Below are 18,026 nucleotides of genomic sequence, written 5' to 3'. Positions count from 1 at the left end.
TAGCTTAAGCATAGATGAGACTGAAAAGCCCACCCCTGCAGTGACAGGCTTCCTCCAACAAGGCCACACCTACTCCAATAAAGCCACACGCCCCAATAGTGCCACCCCCTTTGAGGACTTTTCCCCAAACCACCACAATATACGCATGTTACTATCTGATAAATCAATGTCAAAATCTTATTTAGTGCTAGTATCACTATTGGCCATTTGCATCAACTAGACTTTTGTCAGCTGACTCTCACATGAAGTTCTATAAAATTCAAATATGAAAGTGTTGAAAAGAAAATAAACATACTAGAGATAAACAGAAGGGTGTTCATTACTCAGATCTACAGAAAGCTTTCCCAGGTACTCTATAAAGCCAGCAACAATACATGTCAAAAAAAATACCTTGACTACATACAAACCCAAAGTTTTTACAGGGAAGAATACATTATAAAGAGATGCAAATGAATAGTAACAAACTGATGAAGAGTATGTTGACCATATGTCACAAAACATGCTAGAAAAACCAAGTACATATATCTCTCTTGTGTGTCTAAAGAAATATCTTGAAAAGTATTATCACGAACCTTTGTGTTGTTGGGATCAAGGACAACCCCAGGGTTTCTAACAGTCCTGATGAAAGGACAAAGGGAACACTAAATTTTGTGTCCTTGTCCTGGAGCAGATGTGCAAGGTCCTCTCTGTGGCTGGAGCCAGGGCCTTGAAGTCAAAGCTGTAGTTTCCGGTGATCCAGCTCTTCCCCCTGGGCTGTGGTTATCAAAGCTGTGTCTGAAGCATCCTATGTTCTTTTGGCCAAAATTGTCTGACCTGGCTGTCTGCCGAACTTGGCCATTTTCCCCCTTCAAATAGTTTGTTAGAAACTGTGCACCTAGTAAACATACTTGGCATATTCTTTTGAGCAGAAGAAATCTTTTGTTTGTTTGTTTTGTTTTGTTTTGTTTTTTGAGACAGGGTTTCTCTGTGTATCTTTGAAGCCTGTCCTAGAACTTGTTCTGGCCTCAAACTTATAGAGATCAAACTATCTCTGCCTCCCCAGTGCTGGAATTAAAGGTGTGCACCACCACCACCTGACTAAGAAATTATTTTTATAAGCCCAACTGTTTTATTAGAAAATTCAACAAACATCAAATTATTGCAGGTTTCTACAAAATTTTGCAAAGAATTGCCATGGGCATCCATACTGACCTCATAGAAGATTGAAAACAAGCAGCCTGAGACCAGCACAGGCGTGAGAAGCACTTTGAGTGGAGTAAAGATACCACCACCTTAGCATTCAGGAGAGTTTAAGGCAATACAGCTCAAAGCCTGAACTACTCTTTGTTGACTACGGATACCGAAGTTATCAGGTAGCACCCATTTAAAGACACCAAAAGTCAGTTGCATTAACCTTCCCAGTTACTGCCCCAAACAATGTCCCAATTCCCTCCAAGATTTGCAGCTTCTGAGAGAGAGGCACAAGTCAAAGACTCCGACGGAAGAGGATTCTGATGGCCACTTAGCAGTTCTGGTTTCTTTTTCCATTTTACTTATACTTAGTTTTTGAGTAGGCGGCGCCTGGCTCATTCTGGAGTTTCCGTCTTCATCTCTATCCAGGAAAACTAAGCTGTTGTGACTCTAAGTGAAACTGGAGTGTTGGGAAATGCTTTACAGATTGTTGCTTTTGTTAGCCACACATTTTGTCACCCTTGAAGTGGGTAATAGTGGGGAGAAGTCAAATAGATGCAAAGAGGAACCAACTGGTTGAGATTTATAACTTTCTTTTTTTGTTTTATTTCTTTGTGTATGTTCATGAACGCAGGGTAAATGTGGAAGCCAGAGGAGAATCACAAATGTCATTTCTCAGGGGCCACCCATCCTGTGTTCTGACACTTTCTCTTTGTTACCTAGGGCTCACTGAGTAGATGAGGTTGGCTGCTCAGCGTCTACCTCGCTGTACCTCCCAGTGCTGGGAGTATAGGGCAATCCTCATCTCTGCCTTCCAGAGGGTGCTGAGGGCCGAACTCAAGACTTTTCTACTGTTAGGTCATTTTCGGGTCTTCTCTAAAGTTCCCACATCCTATGCCCTGGTGCTGAGTACTATGTCATTTCCTCTCCCATCCTCTGGATTGTTTTATATCCCTCCTTGACTTCTTCATCTTTAATTATTGTTACTTATATATGTATACACACACACACACACACACACACACACACACACACACACACACATATATATATATATAGAGAGAGAGAGAGAGAGAGAACAGAGTTCATTTTGTATTACTTTTGTGTTTGTGTATGTGTTAGAGCTGACTGCTTGGGGCTTGGAGTTGGTCAACCTAATGGGGCCTCATCCCTGGAGAAGAATGATTGCCCCTTTCTCAGCTCCAATTAATTGTGTATAGCTCTTGATCTAGGAGTGGGGCCATGTGAGATTTCCCCCATCCATGTTGGTATGTCAACTGGTGTTGTCCCTGTCCAGGTTTTGTTTAAGAGAACATAGTGGTGAGCTTTCATGGGTACACCTTCCCTGTCATCTCATAGCAGATGTCACAGCAGAAGTCTCTGGCTCTTACAATCTTTCTTCCCCTTGTCCAAGATTTCCCCTGAGCTTAACACATAGGACTATGTTGTAGAAGTATCAGTTGGACTTGCACAGCCCACAGTCAGTTGCTGGCTGCATTTTGGCCAGTTGTAGAGACTAGCACTCATTGTTTCCGAAGGTGCTACGCATGCTGCCAAGAGAGAAAGCAATCAACAGTCCTACCCAGCTGTGAATTCTGTAAATCACAACAAGAAAAGCATGGCAAGCTATTCCCATACATAGGAGTCTTGCCATATGGTTGTTTGGTTTTGTTTTTTTAGAAATCACTATTTAGATTATTTTTCAATTTTGAAATGGATTTAGATTATTTTTCAATTTTGAAATTGGATTGCTTGGTGTGTTGTTATTGCTTTTTAATGATTTATATAATCTGGATTAGTAACCATTTGTAAAATAGCTAGAAAAGACTTTGTTCCCACTGTGTATTGTTTCTTTTTTGAAAAATTTATTAGATTTTTAAAAAATACCAATCCAAGTTCCTCCTCCCATTCCCTCCACATACCCTCATGCCCAGCCCCCTCTAGTCCTCAGAGAGGGTAAGGCACACAGCTTTGGGGAAGGTCTGCCTTAGATTGCTTCTGAACTGGGTTATTTCTTTTGCTGTGCAAAAGCCCTTGCATTGGATAGAATAGTACTCGCTTGGCTTAGGTTTATTTCCTGAGCTACTGGCATCAGGAAACCCCGGAGGCTGCTATTTGCGTCCACATCTCAAAGCACTTCTCCTATGCTCTCTTCAAGCAGACTCAAAGTTTGAGGTGTTTTGTTATATGAAATAGTCTTTTATTTGGAATGGATTTTGATATCTGAGAAGACAGGGGTCTAGCTTCAGTCTTTCACATGTAGGTATCCATTTGCTGAAAAGTCTCCTCCCTCCCTTGTATGTTTTGCTTAAGAGTCAGTTGGTTGGCTTTATTCCTGAGACCTCTTTTCTGCTCCAATGGTCTATGTGTTTGTTTTTATGCTAGTAACCATGTTTTTGTTACTATAGTTCTGTAATATGCCCTGTAGTCAATTATTATAATGCTTTCAGCTTTATTATTTTTGTTCAAGATTATTATGGTTATTTCATGTCTTTTGAGCTTACATATGAGCTGTATATATGTTGCATATTTTGTATTTATTTGTGCTTCTTTTGAGAACTGTTTATTTTGTGTACTTATTTCTTGACTGATTTTTTGTGTATAATTTTGTATTCATTCATCCTGTAGGATGTCTTGTCACTTTGTTGATGCTTTTTTATAGTGAAGAAACTTTTTAATTCCATATCACCCCACTTATCAATTCTTTTGATGATGATCTGTACTGCTGGAGTCTATTTCAGCATGTCCTTGCCTATGCTTATATCTTGAAGTGTTTTTACATTCAAGCCTTTGATGTGTTTTAAGTTACGTTGACACAGAGCATCAGAGAGCCATCTGCTGTCATTATACATGTGGAAATGCACTTATTGGAGACACTGTCTTTTGCCTAACTTGTGTTTTTTGACACCTACATGAAAAGTCACATAGGGGACCTGCATGAGCTTATTTCTGGATAGTCCATTACACTGATCCACATGCCTGTATTTGCATCAATGTGTGCAGTTTTGCTAGAATTTTCCTGTAGTATAACTTGAAATGAGGGATTATGAAACTCCAGCACTGTTATTTCTGCTCAGGATTGTTTTGGGTACTTAGGATCTCTGGGCTTCCATAGGAATTTTAGGATTCATTTTTATAGTTTCATGAAGTATTTCACTGACTTCATGATTTGGATCATATTGAAGCTGTGGGTCACTTTTGGTAAGACAGCCAACCTTCACCAGATGAGCTCTGAGGATCTGTGCGTATGGGATGTCTTTGCTTTTCTGGTGTTGCCATCCAGGTCTTTCTTTAGTGTTTCAGAGTTCATTGACCAGGGTTATTCTTAGTACTGATTTATTTATTTTGAGACTGCTATAAATAAGACTGTTTCCCTGATTTTTCTCAGCATGTTCCTAATATTGGTGTATAGAAAAGCTACTGATTGCTGAAACTACTTATCTTATCTAAGCATTTTCCAATAGAGTCCTTAGGGTCCTTTAATAAGATCCCCCTGTTTACAGTTAGGGATATTTTCATTTTTCCTTTCACTCTGGTGGTATCATACATGGCCATAACATCCTTCAATCTTATTCATCCAGGTACCCTCTTTCATCCCATCCCCCACTCTTGTTCATCCCCTTCATCTTCTTGGCTAGTCCTCCTTTAATGTTTTGGGGATTTTTGTGTGTGTGAGAGAGAGACAGAGAGATAAAATGAAGGAGACAGATAAACTGAATAATATTCATTGGGGTTGCTTACAGAAACACAGGTGAGGGTCTGTTATTGGTACGTGATCCGTTACTAGTGACTAGACCACTGAGGAAAATGTCTTTCTCTTTCCAGCCACCCGCTAACTGCATACAAGCCTGTTGAGTGATATGGATCCTCATGAGCCCCTTCCCTCTGATGTCAGCGTGTTGACTGGTCCAGCCTTTTGTAGGTCTTGTGCAGACAATCACAGCTACTATGAGTTCAAGAATGTAGCAGCCATGTTATTCCTATAAGTCAGGACGCTGTACGTCTCCCCACCCCTTCCTCTGGCTCTTACATTCTTTCTGCCCCCTTTTCTGTAATGTTCCGTGAGCTTTGGAGGCAGTGGTATCTCATTTATGGCTGTCCATTCAACAGTTAGGTATGAGTCTGCAGTCACCACCGATCGCTGCAAAATGAATCTTCTCTGGGCAAAACTGGTGGAAACACTATTTGATGAATTTTATGGGCACCTCTTCTTCCTTTCTTATTTTATCTCTTTAATTTCAAACAGCCAGCATGTGTGTGTCTGTCTGTTCGTACATACACATGCATGTTATGTGTTTGCATGAGTGCACATTTGTGTATACTTGCCCATACAGGAGTGTAGGGGCCAGACATCAATATCAAGATGTTCTCATTTTCCTTTCCCCTCTTATTTTTGAGACAAGGTCTCTCACTGAACCTGCATCTCCTTATTTTAGCAAGCCTGCAGGATCTGCCTGCTTCTGCCTCTAGCACTGGCATTACATCACAAATGCATGCCACCATACCTGCTTCTGTAAGTGCTAGGGATGTGAGCTCAGGTGTGCATGTCTGTGCAACAGGCACTCTTCCCATAGAGTGACCCCCCCATAATAGACTACTTCTTAAGAGCTAAAGTATCTATAATATTCCAACTGACAGATATATAATTTCACATGTATTTTGGACAAGATAATTCAAAGGATATAAAAGTTTAGTTTTACTATATATACTTTATACAAACATTTCAGTAATTTTTGATACATACAATTTGTTTAGCAAGGAAATCAATTATAGTTACAAATGAGAAAGTATAAATAAAAGTATATATTATCAAATATGTACTTTTAATTCTTTTATGTATTTTATAGTGCAATTTAAATGATTACTCTCCATTTGGTAATATATCTATTTCTGTCCCTTTAATACATAGTCTCTGAAGACTCTACTCTGGACGAAATGCTTTTCATTGTGACAGGAAATAGATAACTAGCTATTCTAGTAAGTGCTTTCTTTTTGACTTTGATTAAATGCTGTTTATTAATACAAACATTAAAAAATATTTAACATCTTACATGGTCACAGCTCACTAGCGCTTTGCCCCAGTCTGCACACTAACCATTGAGAAATAGATGCCTTTCTGTGCCAGCAGCTGCTGGTGGGTGCCCTGCTCCTTGACCTTGCCGTTCTGAATCACCACGATCAAGTCCGCGTTCTGGATGGTGGACAGGCGGTGAGCGATCACAATGCAGGTGCGGCCTTCCCTGGCTTTGTCCAGGGCTTCCTGGACCACCTGTTGACCAGTCACACAGAGTTAGGATAAAGGCCGTCCTCTTCCTATCGTCCCCTCCATAACCAGCCCCAGGATTTGTACACTCTGTCCTTCAACAGTGGTGGTGGGGGTGAAAGCAGAGATTGAAACCAAGGTATCAGTCACACCACCAGAGAAGTGAACCCCAGTTTGGACGAGTTCTGAGACAGGAGATGTCTGACGTAAGGTAAGGGCAGTCAACAGAGTCCATCCGACCATTTACAAACACTCTCTGCCCTCGCCACACAACAGCCCTCAAGCTGGCCTCCAGCAGCTCCACAGCGCATCAGGAAGCTGGAGCACACGGCAAAGCCATCGCAGCAGAAGAAACGTCCTCTGAGCATCTGCCTTTCAGACAGCGGACTCTTAACCTTTCTCAAGCTGGAAGGCACCAGCAGCTGTGTCCAGGGCACGGCCAGACCTCGGCCCTGTCTCCCTGCAGCTCCTCACAGGCTGCTGCAGAGATGCAGGCTGCAGGAACAGACTGCTGTCGGCATGCAGCTTGCAGGCAGACTTCACAGAACACAGAAGGTCCAAGACTACTCTTCCTTTTATCACTTCAGGCAGGGCTCCTAAATCCCAGCTGCAGACAGATTTTAACTCCACGGGGAGCCCACACAGGCAACAGTCAGCTCTCTGGCCCCGCGTTCTCTACTATGGCAGAGAAAGACTCAACTCAAATCCTTACCTTTTCGCTCTCCGTATCCAGAGCCGACGTAGCTTCATCCAGAAGCAAAATGTGAGGCTGTCTGACGAGGGCGCGCGCTATGGCGATGCGCTGCTTCTGCCCACCCGACAGCTGAGTCCCTTTGTCTCCTACTCTGGTGCTGTATTTCTGTGAATGAAAACAGAGCTGACGACCAAGTGCAAACACGGTGTGACATACAATATATAATTTTCTAATATACATAATACATAATATAAAACATGGATTTAACAGTCAAAATCGAAGTATGAAAACAAAATCTATACTCCACTCTATATATACATATGTGTGTACATACGTATACACACATTCATATGTATATATAATAAATAGAAAATTTAGTCCTACAAGTTAAAATGGTTCATTGAAGAGAACAACAAAACAGTTTTAAAATGGTGAATTTAATATCCCTATTATTTTTATGTGCTTTTACATTGTGTTTCTGTGTGTGTGTGGTGTCTGTGTGTCTGGGATCACAGGACAATTTGTAATGGTTAGATCCTCCCTGGGGATCAAAGTCATGTGTCCAGCATGGCAGCAGACTCTTTTCCTTCCAAAGCGATCGTGGTACCTCTCTGTCTCCTTTCCTAGGGTCCCATTCTGTATCCCAGGGAACTCTCACACTTACTACACAGACCAGCCTGTCATTGAACTCTTCCTGTCTCTTACGAGCGGTGAGAGGACAGATGTGTGACGTTACACCTTATTTTATCCTGGCTGAAACTAGATACCTTAAAACCGTGTGCTTTATGTGAGCTGACCAAAATTTCTAAGTCTAGGAATTTTGCAGTGATACTATCTTCACCTTTTGGTCTCATTACGTTAAGGACAAGATTTGTGGGAAATTCAAACAGCTGTATGATATTATCAAAGCTTGTCTTATTTAGAATCTGTACTTGATGCCCTGTGAAGTATGATAAAGTAAAAAAAGAGAGAGAGATTTTTAGGATGTTAGCATTTGGGTCTTTGTTTTTATGGACTGTCACCAACAATTAAATAATGTTAATTAATGGATATTAAGGAATTATACTTTAATATTTAACCTTGAAAAGTCAAATGCTCTTCAAAAAATTTTGGTTTTACTTTTCATTCAAAATTCCTTCTATACTGTTTCCCACCATAGCAACCATCACTAGTCAATATGATGTAAGAGACAGAAGTTACAGGGTGTTCAGAGGATGTGGCATCGTGTTCAATTAGAAAACATCCTTTTCCTATATTTGAGCCCTGAATATGCTGAGATTATCATCAAAATGTGGGTTCTAATTTTTATACCTGAATTTTGACTCTTAAGTTCATGTTCTATATATGTGCACTCCTTTCTTATTGGTGTGCGTGTGTGTGTGTGTGCATGCATGCGTGTGCCTGTGCTGTGTTCCTTGGAAACTGTTCACTCTTTTCTTGAGACAGGGCTTCTCACTGGGATCTAGGGCTCACTGATTAGGCTAGGCTGGCTGGATGTGACGTCTGAGGGATCCTCCTCTATGTGCCTCTCCAGGGCTGGGATAAGAAGCTTGTACCCCACCTCTCTCTTTGCCTGGGTGCTGGGGATTAAACTCGGGACCTCAGGGTTGTGCTGCAAGCACTTTAATGACAGAACAATCTCTCCAGCCTCTAGAGAGAAGGACCCCAGTAAGGTCCAGGCAGATGCTTGATAGGGTCCCACCCCTGAGCTGTGGCTGCTTCAGAATCGAGGTGCTCTGATGTGTCCCTCCCCATGTGACTGTGGAGTCACCAGACAGCAGGAACTCAGCTGTGATCCTTGTGGGGTCCATAAAGACAGTACTGTGACCCCAGGAAGGAGGAAACAGACGGGCAGAGTAAGCCAGATTCCAGTCTAATCACTGACAGAGGGGCGCTTAGAGAACAGGCTGGTCTGAACACTGAGAATAAGAACCATGATGTCCAGAGATGATCTGAGTAACAGAGAGAGAAAGCTCCAAGGCCAGAGGTGGGGCCTTGCATTTGTCAAATACCAGAGGACAAAATCATTTTAAGAGACTATAGCTATAGTGGTTCTGTGTTGTAGCCTGCATCAGTATTATCGCGGCTTTAAGTCTCAGAGCCTTTGGCCCCACTGCCAGAATATTCTTCTTCACCAGAAATAGGGTGGCGCCCGGTACTTCGTACTTTTAATAACTTCCTTGGTGATATTAATCCACATTTAGCTTTAAGAGTTGGTGACTCTTATTACTAGATTCTGTACTTTGACCTCAAACTGTTAATAATTCATGGCAAGACAACACTGAGGAGAGGAAGGGGTAGGCCTCTTCCCAGGCAATGTGTTGGAGGGTAGCAGTTATTTGTGAGAACACCAAAGGAAAAAATTTTAAGGAAGTGTTTGGGCCACCTTGTGTCATGCTTGTCTGGCTAGTTTGAGGCTACCAAGCCTTATTGTATCATGAGCACTTCCTGTAATGACAAACATAACTGGTGAGGTTACGCGAGTGTATAATATTTATGTCAGATCTAAGAAGATACACAAGAAGGTGAGAGGGTCAATTTATCTAACTTACAGGAAGAAATGAGAGAAGTCCATAAGATAATAGCCCAGGAAAGATTTTGATAGTCAATTCTAAGATTGTGGCTCAGGACCCTACAATGGATGGTGCAGCAATTATAAATTATATAATACCGCAGCCATCCCTGTGACTCAGCTCTATTCGGAGACCCTTCTTTCCGGCCTGGGCAGACGTCTCTTGTCTGGCCTAACTCCACAGTGTCACATGGATCACTGAGGGGAGCTACAGAATGATTATGCCTGTTTTCTCTGCAGAAACAGTGCAGCGTCCATGAAAATTAGATGCGGCCTGTCTACCCTTTACCTGGGAGGGGATGCTCACGTGTATCCCCAGACCAGAAACAGCTGGATCCTAAGCTAAGAAACTAAAGGACTGTTCCAACATGGATTCTCGAGCTTATGGCCCTAAGGGTTGCCCCAGTTATCAAAGTCCCTGTTTCTTCTACTTGAATATGTCTAATATTGTGTTGCCTCCTCACAATGACAGGTAAGAGATTGGGCAAACATAACCTCTAACTCGGATAAGAAGAATGAATAGATGTCTCTCTGCTGGTAAGATATATTTTGATTTCTAATTTCTCTTTACCTTTGGGCAGCCAGACTTCTGGGTTTCTGATGACAGGCCTAGGGGTGCCTGCAATGTGCAATGCCCTGGGTTTCATCCCCAGGATGGGGAGGGGGAGCAACAAACAACAACTGAGAGGAGCTGCTAACTGCCAGGCCCAAGGTACATACGTCAGGCAGCGACTCGATGAACTGGTGGATGTTGGCCTCCCTGGCCGCCCTCTCGATCTCATCCTGGGACACGACCCGGCTGTTGTCCCCATAGGCGATGTTCTCCGCGATGCTGCAGTCAAATAGGATGGGCTCCTGGGACACAATGCCTAGGTGTGCTCGGAGCCACTGCACGTTCAGTTGCTTTGCTTCTTTGCCGTCTACAAACTGAGAGCGAGGGTTCACAGACCAACTTCAGGATCAGCACAATTCAGATTTAGACAATTAGCTACCATTATTTCATAGTACAAAACTCTTGGGTTGCTGCCAGATTAAGGAAAAGGCTTTCTAGTTGATTTTTTTAGTTGACATGCAAAATAATGAGTTAATTATTATACTTTCATGTGTATGTATCAAGGCACTTTGATTTGTTTCTCACTACCTCTGCAACTCTACAGAGAGAGATAAGGTCTCACTCTGTAGCCCAGGCTGGCCTGGCACTCACACAGTAGTTCAGGCTAGCAATGACTCCATGGGAATTCTCCTGCCTCAGCCTCTCAAATACAAAGATTATAGGCATAAACTATCAACAGCCAGGCCTTACAACTCTTTACAAAAATATTTAATAACATGTTTAACAAAATAAATTGTTTATATTTGAGAATTTAATCAGAGTTTGAGAGCCAACATTTCACTAATTTTGAATGTAGTAATAACATTATTTAGTCCTGTGTTCAAACATCAGTGATAAAACTGAAACCTGAAAACAGAACTCTCAGAAAATAGTTTATAGAAAGGCAGTAAGGAAAAGACCAGAGATCTTGTAACCAGTAAAGAATTGATGCAGTAAAGTCATGATGTGTGTGTGTGTGTGTGTTTGTGTGTTTATTTTTGTTTTTACACCCAGACCACACACCCCCTCCTATCCACTCTTCCGCCTCCATTTCTCTACAGAAATGGGCAGGCCTCCATGAATATACACCAGCCTTGGCATATCAAGTTGCAGTGAGATTAGGTACTTCCTCTCTTATTAAGGCTGGATGATGCAACCCAGTAGGAGGAAAAGGTCCCAACATAGGTAACAGAGTCAGAGACGGCCCCGTTCCAACTGTTAGGTGTCCCAGAAGAAGACCACGCTACACAACTGTAACACATATGCAGAGGGCCTAGGTCCCGTGCAGGCTCCCGGGTTTTCAGTTCAGTCTCTGGGAGCCCCTATGAGCACAGTTTAGTTGGTTCTGTGGTGTCCTTGATCTGTCTGACTCCTACAATCCTCCTGTCATAACTGTTTTGGAATAGAATAGAAAAGAGGCCAGCCTGGTCTACAAAGAGAATTTCAGGACAGCTAGGGCTGTTACACAGAGAAACCCTGTCTCCAAAAAAAAAAAAAAAAAAAAAAAAAAAAAAAATCAAAGTAGCACTTAATACTGATTGTGAGGAAGTTAAAAGAACCATGGACAGCAGGTGAAAAAATTCTCTTTTCGTCTCAGTCACTAGTGCTGCCAAGGCCCCTGGAGCAATGGCTCACTGCTAATGCATATGTGATGTTCCGAGCACTCATAGCTAAACGCATACACAGTAACAGTTCGCTGCTCTGAACTGTGTTTCTTTGACTCTTCTCCTATTTCTTGCTCATTATCATCATTAAAATTCATTACTCCCTGTAAGATTTCTCACTCTTGCCCAGCACCTAGGATAGTTTTCCCACAGGCTCTCAGAGTTTTGTTGGATATGGAATCCTGATTTCTCCCTCACCATTTTAGTCGAGAAGCCAAAAGGGCATTCCTCCATACTCCTAGCCACTCTCCATCTTACTATGGGAGCCCTGTACGTTTTGTTGTGCCATGGGAGATGTCGTCTGTATGGTCAGTAGAACTGTCTTATCCTGGCCTTGAAGATGCTAGGGACTCATCTTCACCAGTCCGCTGACTGTCTTCCATTCCTGCTACTGTGCTTCCTTGCCTCTTTAACCCTGATTTTCTTCATCCCCACATCCCTCTCTAAGCATCCTCATCTCTGCCGACCTGTTTACACCACCAACTCCTAACTGAGAGCAGAGTGAGAGGTGGAAGTCACCCACAAATGGCCATGTTGTATCGTGACTTCTCAGTCCTTATCTTTCCATACCCTGGGTTCTTGCAAGCCACTTTTTCACTGACATGCATCCCTACCCTCGACTTTTTACCCCATTTCCTCCTCTTGCAACTCTTTATTTTTCTGGCTACTTCAGGTCTTGCCAGCTGAAATCTCACCATGGCAAGGGAGAGAGGTGGTCAAATGCTGCTTGTAACAGAGGACGGGGGCAGTGTGTTGAGAGAGAAGCTGGGTCAACTGGCCAGTGTACTTGGCATAGATTGGCCACCTGGGCTGTCAGATTATCTAACAAAGGCTCTGCTTAAAGGTTAAAAAAAAAACCCGTGGCCAATGGCTAAACACTTCCAGCCATTTAGATGATTAAAAACCTGAAATGTTCTGAACACAAAAGTGTGCTCACCACTGTCCCGGCCCTGGGGTCGTAGAACCGCTCCAGCAGCTGGACCACTGTGCTCTTCCCGCAGCCGCTACTGCCCACCAGGGCCAGCGTCTGGCCCTTCTTCACCTCCAGGCTCAGCCCCTGCAGCACTGGGATGTCAGGTCGGGTAGGATAGTTGAACATGACATCTCTAAATTGCACATTTCCTTCCAATGTACTCTAAAATGAGAAGAGTAACACACAGTTTGATCGCCACAATCTTGAAAACACAAGCTACCGTGGGAACTCCTAGTTCTGGGTTTTGGAAGGGAGCTTCTATCACAGTCAAGCTTCATTTCATCTCTGGAACTAAATCTAAAGAAGTAATGGTTTACAGCATGAATTATCAATACAGCACCGATATACCCTCCCAGACTGGAATAGCTACATACAAAAAAGCCTATGGACTGGATTTCTATAGTCTTATCTCCTTGTAACTTTTTTTAATAAAAGTAATGACTATTAATACAAAGTATTAACGTTTATTCAAATCAGCCCATCTAGGTCTTAGCAACAGCATATAATTTTTAAAATTAAAGCACCAATTTAGCATATTTCCTCTTTGCATCTTTTCATTGAGAAATTAGGACTGAATCATCCACTGAGAGGACAGACTCACCGGCTTCAGGCCTTCCGTGCTGTAGCTGTCAATCTCAGGAACTTTCTCAATGATCATGATGATATGTGACGCCGACACTTTGGCTTTGGCGTAGTCGGGAGCGAATGAACTGACCTGTCCAACTGCCATGGCACCAAAGACAATAGCTGAGAATACTCTGGAAAAGAAAAGACAGGCATGTGCAGACAGTGATAGCCACAGTGTGGTCAACGTGGCACTCTGTAACCAGGGAGCCACTGCAGTTTTAAAGGTGAAAGATAAAATGCCCTTTCGTTCCCTTACATGCTCTCATCAGCAGACAGCCCCCTTCACCTCCCCTGTTACCCTCAACTTTTTACGTGACCTTTGCTCCTTCCTACTGAGAGTTACAAATTTGTTTATCCCTTTTTGAACCTGGGGTGGCCTTGGGCGTGGTTTCCCAGACAGGATGTGGTGGAAATCCCTGCTGCCAGCTCCAATCCTATGACTCAGCATGTTTTCTTCCTCTATTTTTCTCTCCTTCACTCGCTCTGGCTACTGAGCTCACTGCAGACAGCATCCATCACAACAGAATCTACTATGCCTCGCTCAGCTAAGGAGAACTGACCCAGAGACTCCAAGCAGAACTATAAATGTTTATAGTTCCATGTCACCGAAGTTTAGTTTCCGGTCATTGCACACTGTAACTGTGGCAATGTATACTGTTACCACTATCCATTCCTACATATCACATGAGCCAAGCAATAAAGACGACGTTATTTCTAAATACACGGCTATGATGCCACTTTCACGAAACCACTGCATTCTTGACCTATGATGTGGGACTCATGCCAGCAACTTCAAAAATTTTGGAATAAACAATAATCAAAAGCATGATCAAATTAATGTCCCGGTTCCGGGAGTGTCTGACTTTGGTCTTTGGTCATAATCACACAAACCCCCAGGATGCATGTATGTTAGGTAAACAATTTAAATCTTGAATTAACTACAATGTATGACTAACTCAATGCTTAAGCAGGGCAGAAACGGTGTATTAACACACTACAGTACCAGGCTTATCTGGTTTGGGGTGCAATGCAAACTCTAACAGCACTAACCATGTTGATCTATTAGGGAGAAGAGTCTGGCCTGGCCTGCCGCTGCTTGGAAGCTCAGGAAGTTCATCTATCATTTTGACTACCAAGCGACATATTTGGTGACATCACTAGTGCGATTTCTCTCAGGCTTCTCTTCCCATGACTAAAGTATAATGTTCAATGTTTGCAGAGACACAGAAGGAAAATTCTAGTTTAGATCTTCCGTTGTCATTGAAAAATTCCTTCAGCTTCTGAGGGATTAAGAGTTAGACCCCTGACCGGCAAACAAACAAGGAAAGGGGCCACTGACAAATAGTAACAGTGGTAACTTCTGGATTCCCCCTTAGCCTCCTTCCCAAGACAAAAGGCTGGCAGGCTTCCTCTCCTCCTGCAGGCTCCCCTGATATGGTCAAGGCTGGTCCTAGTGTGTTTAGGTAAAGCTGTGGACTTCAGCAACCCTTTGTCTAAGTTGACTTATCTGAAATGATGAAATGTCGTGGGACAAACTGAGGCAAGGCCACCCATAACACTTAAAAACAAAAACAAACAAACAAAAACACCCAGCCCTTTTGGGGAAAGGAGGGTTTCAGCTTCTGAGTAATCTTCACACTTTATGGGGAAACTTTCTATGCTCTATGCGCTCTTATTCTCTCTCTGTCTTTCTGTCTCTCTCTCTGTGTGTGCATGCACATGCATGTGCATGCATGCATATGTCTTTATCAGTATATCTGAATGTGTTTCTTTACCTTTAATATCTCAGGTTTGATAAGAGTTGGCACATCACCCACCTCTTAGCTGCCCTGTCTGAACGGTTTTTAAAAGGAGCCATTCACCTCCTTGCTGAACATACATAAGACCTTTGTCCAAAGGCATGGCCTTCTGGAGAGCCCTGACTGAATGTACATGTCTAGGCATAGATCTGGAATGATCAGATATGTGTGAGTCAACCAGGATAGAAGAGTGTCTGATGGAATGCGGGGTGTCCGCGGTGTCACACGGACTCTCAGAGGCAAAATGCCACTTTCTTCACCTCCAGATGTTCTCCCTGACACTTCACCATACAATTTTTCATCCCAGATTTACTTTCAGGGTTAAATTATAATCATGAGCACAATACTTACAACAGAACATTATCAAAAGTCATCAGTTCATGAGCCACCAAGTAGGCACCAAACCGGAAACAAGCAGCGTAGGAAAAATACATCATGGCCTGGGTGAAGGAGAACGTGATCCCGAAGATGTGAGCTTTCTTCAAAGAGTTTCTGGAAAGAAGAGAACCCAAATTCACCCCACTTCATTTCTCAGTCTTTCAAGTAACTTCCTGTGGGCTGGCGGTGGGACACACAAGAGGGACAGATACAATGGATTCCATTCCTAAAGAACTCGGCTTGAGCCCTTTGACTGAGCAGCTCTCATCTCTGAGATGCAGAGGTGAATCCATCTTAGTGTAGGACTACTGCGTCTTAGTGGGTTGATAACCAGACCAGTAACCCTGAGAAGAGCCTGTTTTACATTAACAAATGAATGGTCCTTCCCCCCCACCCCCCCACTTGGGGATCAACACATCTACCCAACACCCTCCAGCTGTGGTTGGCAGAGCAGCAGGCAGGCATGTCCTTGCCTATGGGGATCTAGCTGAGGTGCACAGCATCCAAGCACGAGGAAAGTTAGGGGAAGCAAAAGGCACTGAAGTGCCTGGAGCCAGGGAGGCTTTACAAAGCATTAACATTCCAGGAATGTCTGAACAAGGATCTTGGGTGTAAGGTGAGGGCAGGAACAGGGTGGGGATGGGCAGCCCTTTGACCTTCCAATCCTGCTAAAACTACCAACTTTCTTTTTGTCTTTGCCTCTTACTTGATTTTATTTATTTATTTTTTTAAAAGAAAACAAATGATTGTTTTTCATTTTACATACCAATCCCAGTTCTCACTCCTTCCTCTCCTCCCGTTCCTTTCACCTCCCACCACCACCCACCCCCATCCACTCCTCAGAGAGGGGAAGGCACATTGCTTTGGGGAAGGTCCAAGACCCTCCCTACTATATCTAGGCTGAGCAAGGTACCCATTCAAGGAGAATGAATTCTCAAAAAGCCAGTACAAGCAGTAGGGATAAATCCTGGTGCCACTGCCAGTGGCTCCTCAGTTTGCCCCAGCCATGCCACTGTCAACCACATTCAGAGGGTCAAGTTGGATCCTATGCTGGTTCCTTCCCTGTCCGGCTGGGGCTGGTGAGCTCCCATTAGCTCAGGTAGACTGTTTCAGTGGGTATCCCCATCGTGGTCTTGACCTCTTTACTCATATTCTCTTTCCTCAGAAAAAGAGGGCCTGCCATGATTATGACAAAGGTGCCTGGAAACCTTCAGAAAGGTCTAGTTCTCGCCTTGTCCTAGAGGAGGAGCTGAAACTCCAAGGCTGGGCTCGCTAGTGACCTGGTCACCTTTTTTGCAGAGCTGTCATAGGTACTGCTGGGGTACAGGGAGAAGAGAAGGTCTCCCCAGGAAAGGAAGGAGCAGAAAGTATCCTGGAGAGATCCCCTCAATGTCCCACAACACCTCCATAGAGAACCTCCCCCCTTCCCCAGATACGGCAAACAGCAGGATCATCAGCCTGACGACACCAGAGGCATTACCCGTGGTCCTCTTCTCTGTCCTCCCCAGTGTCACCGGCCCTCACTGCTTCTGCCTCACAGATGCCCCTGCCTAAGCTCAGGTCTCTTTATTTCTCTTGATAGTCTCAGGCGTTCCTTCTAGTACTTCCTTCTGTTCACTCTACCTTTTGGCAAAAGCGATCCTGAAAACGGAAGTCCTCACTAGAAAACCCCCCAGAGCCCTGGCCCACTGTTCAGGGCTTCTTACTTGTATGGTATCTGCAAGCTCTGAGCATACATATCTTCAAACTTCTGCTCCCGAGTCAAAGAGACGACAGTGCGGAAGTTCTCTATGGCTTCAGTAGCGATCTGTAAAAGTTCACCCATTACCAGGCACAAAGTCAAATACAGGAAATGAATTGTACAACAAATAGCATTAACCTATTACAATGTATCTCTTATGTACCATTTATCGGTAGCTATCTTCTGTATGAAAAAAATGGTGACTCATGAAACTGAATTTTACATCCTTAAGAGAGACCTAGTAATTTAGTCTGGCCCTCCATACAAAAGCAAGAATAATTTGTCTGAAGCCACGTGGTAGTTTTCAAATGAGTCTGTCTTCCGTGAATGTGATATTTAAAAAACATTTATTGTTACTTTTTTGAAAATGTGATATTTATACATGACTTTTTCTCTGTGAAACTGTCACTCATGATAACTCCATAAAGCTTAGAAGATTTTCAGAGAGTGATGAAAATAATAATCACATACTAATATATTTTTCAAAGTAGCTTATGCATGCTTTTCCTAAACACATATATCTTTAACAAAATGAGACTGAATTCTCCATTTT

The 18,026-nt window shown here is 43.1% G+C and overlaps 1 protein-coding gene across 2 annotated transcripts in view; it reads right to left on the bottom strand.

The window, feature by feature from the left end:
• Positions 1-5,837: 5,837 nt before the first annotated feature.
• Positions 5,838-18,026, bottom strand: part of Abcb1 (ATP binding cassette subfamily B member 1) — a 164,083-nt gene continuing 151,894 nt past the window's right edge. For both annotated transcript variants that reach the window (XM_057758772.1, XM_057758773.1), the window contains exons 22-28: positions 17,439-17,539; positions 15,706-15,846; positions 13,530-13,686; positions 12,893-13,090; positions 10,420-10,626; positions 7,146-7,292; positions 5,838-6,439 (exon numbers count right to left, since the gene is read on the bottom strand). In XM_057758772.1, coding sequence (XP_057614755.1) covers positions 6,236-6,439; positions 7,146-7,292; positions 10,420-10,626; positions 12,893-13,090; positions 13,530-13,686; positions 15,706-15,846; positions 17,439-17,539 — 1,155 coding nt within the window. In that variant the 3' untranslated portion in view covers positions 5,838-6,235. The remainder of the gene's footprint in view (positions 6,440-7,145; positions 7,293-10,419; positions 10,627-12,892; positions 13,091-13,529; positions 13,687-15,705; positions 15,847-17,438; positions 17,540-18,026) is intronic.

This window comes from Chionomys nivalis, chromosome 26 (genome assembly GCF_950005125.1).
Source record: "Chionomys nivalis chromosome 26, mChiNiv1.1, whole genome shotgun sequence".
In the NCBI taxonomy this organism is placed as follows: domain Eukaryota; kingdom Metazoa; phylum Chordata; class Mammalia; order Rodentia; family Cricetidae; genus Chionomys; species Chionomys nivalis.
The sequence above is the reverse complement of the archived record's forward strand: the minus strand, read 5'-3'. Positions and strand labels throughout refer to the sequence as shown.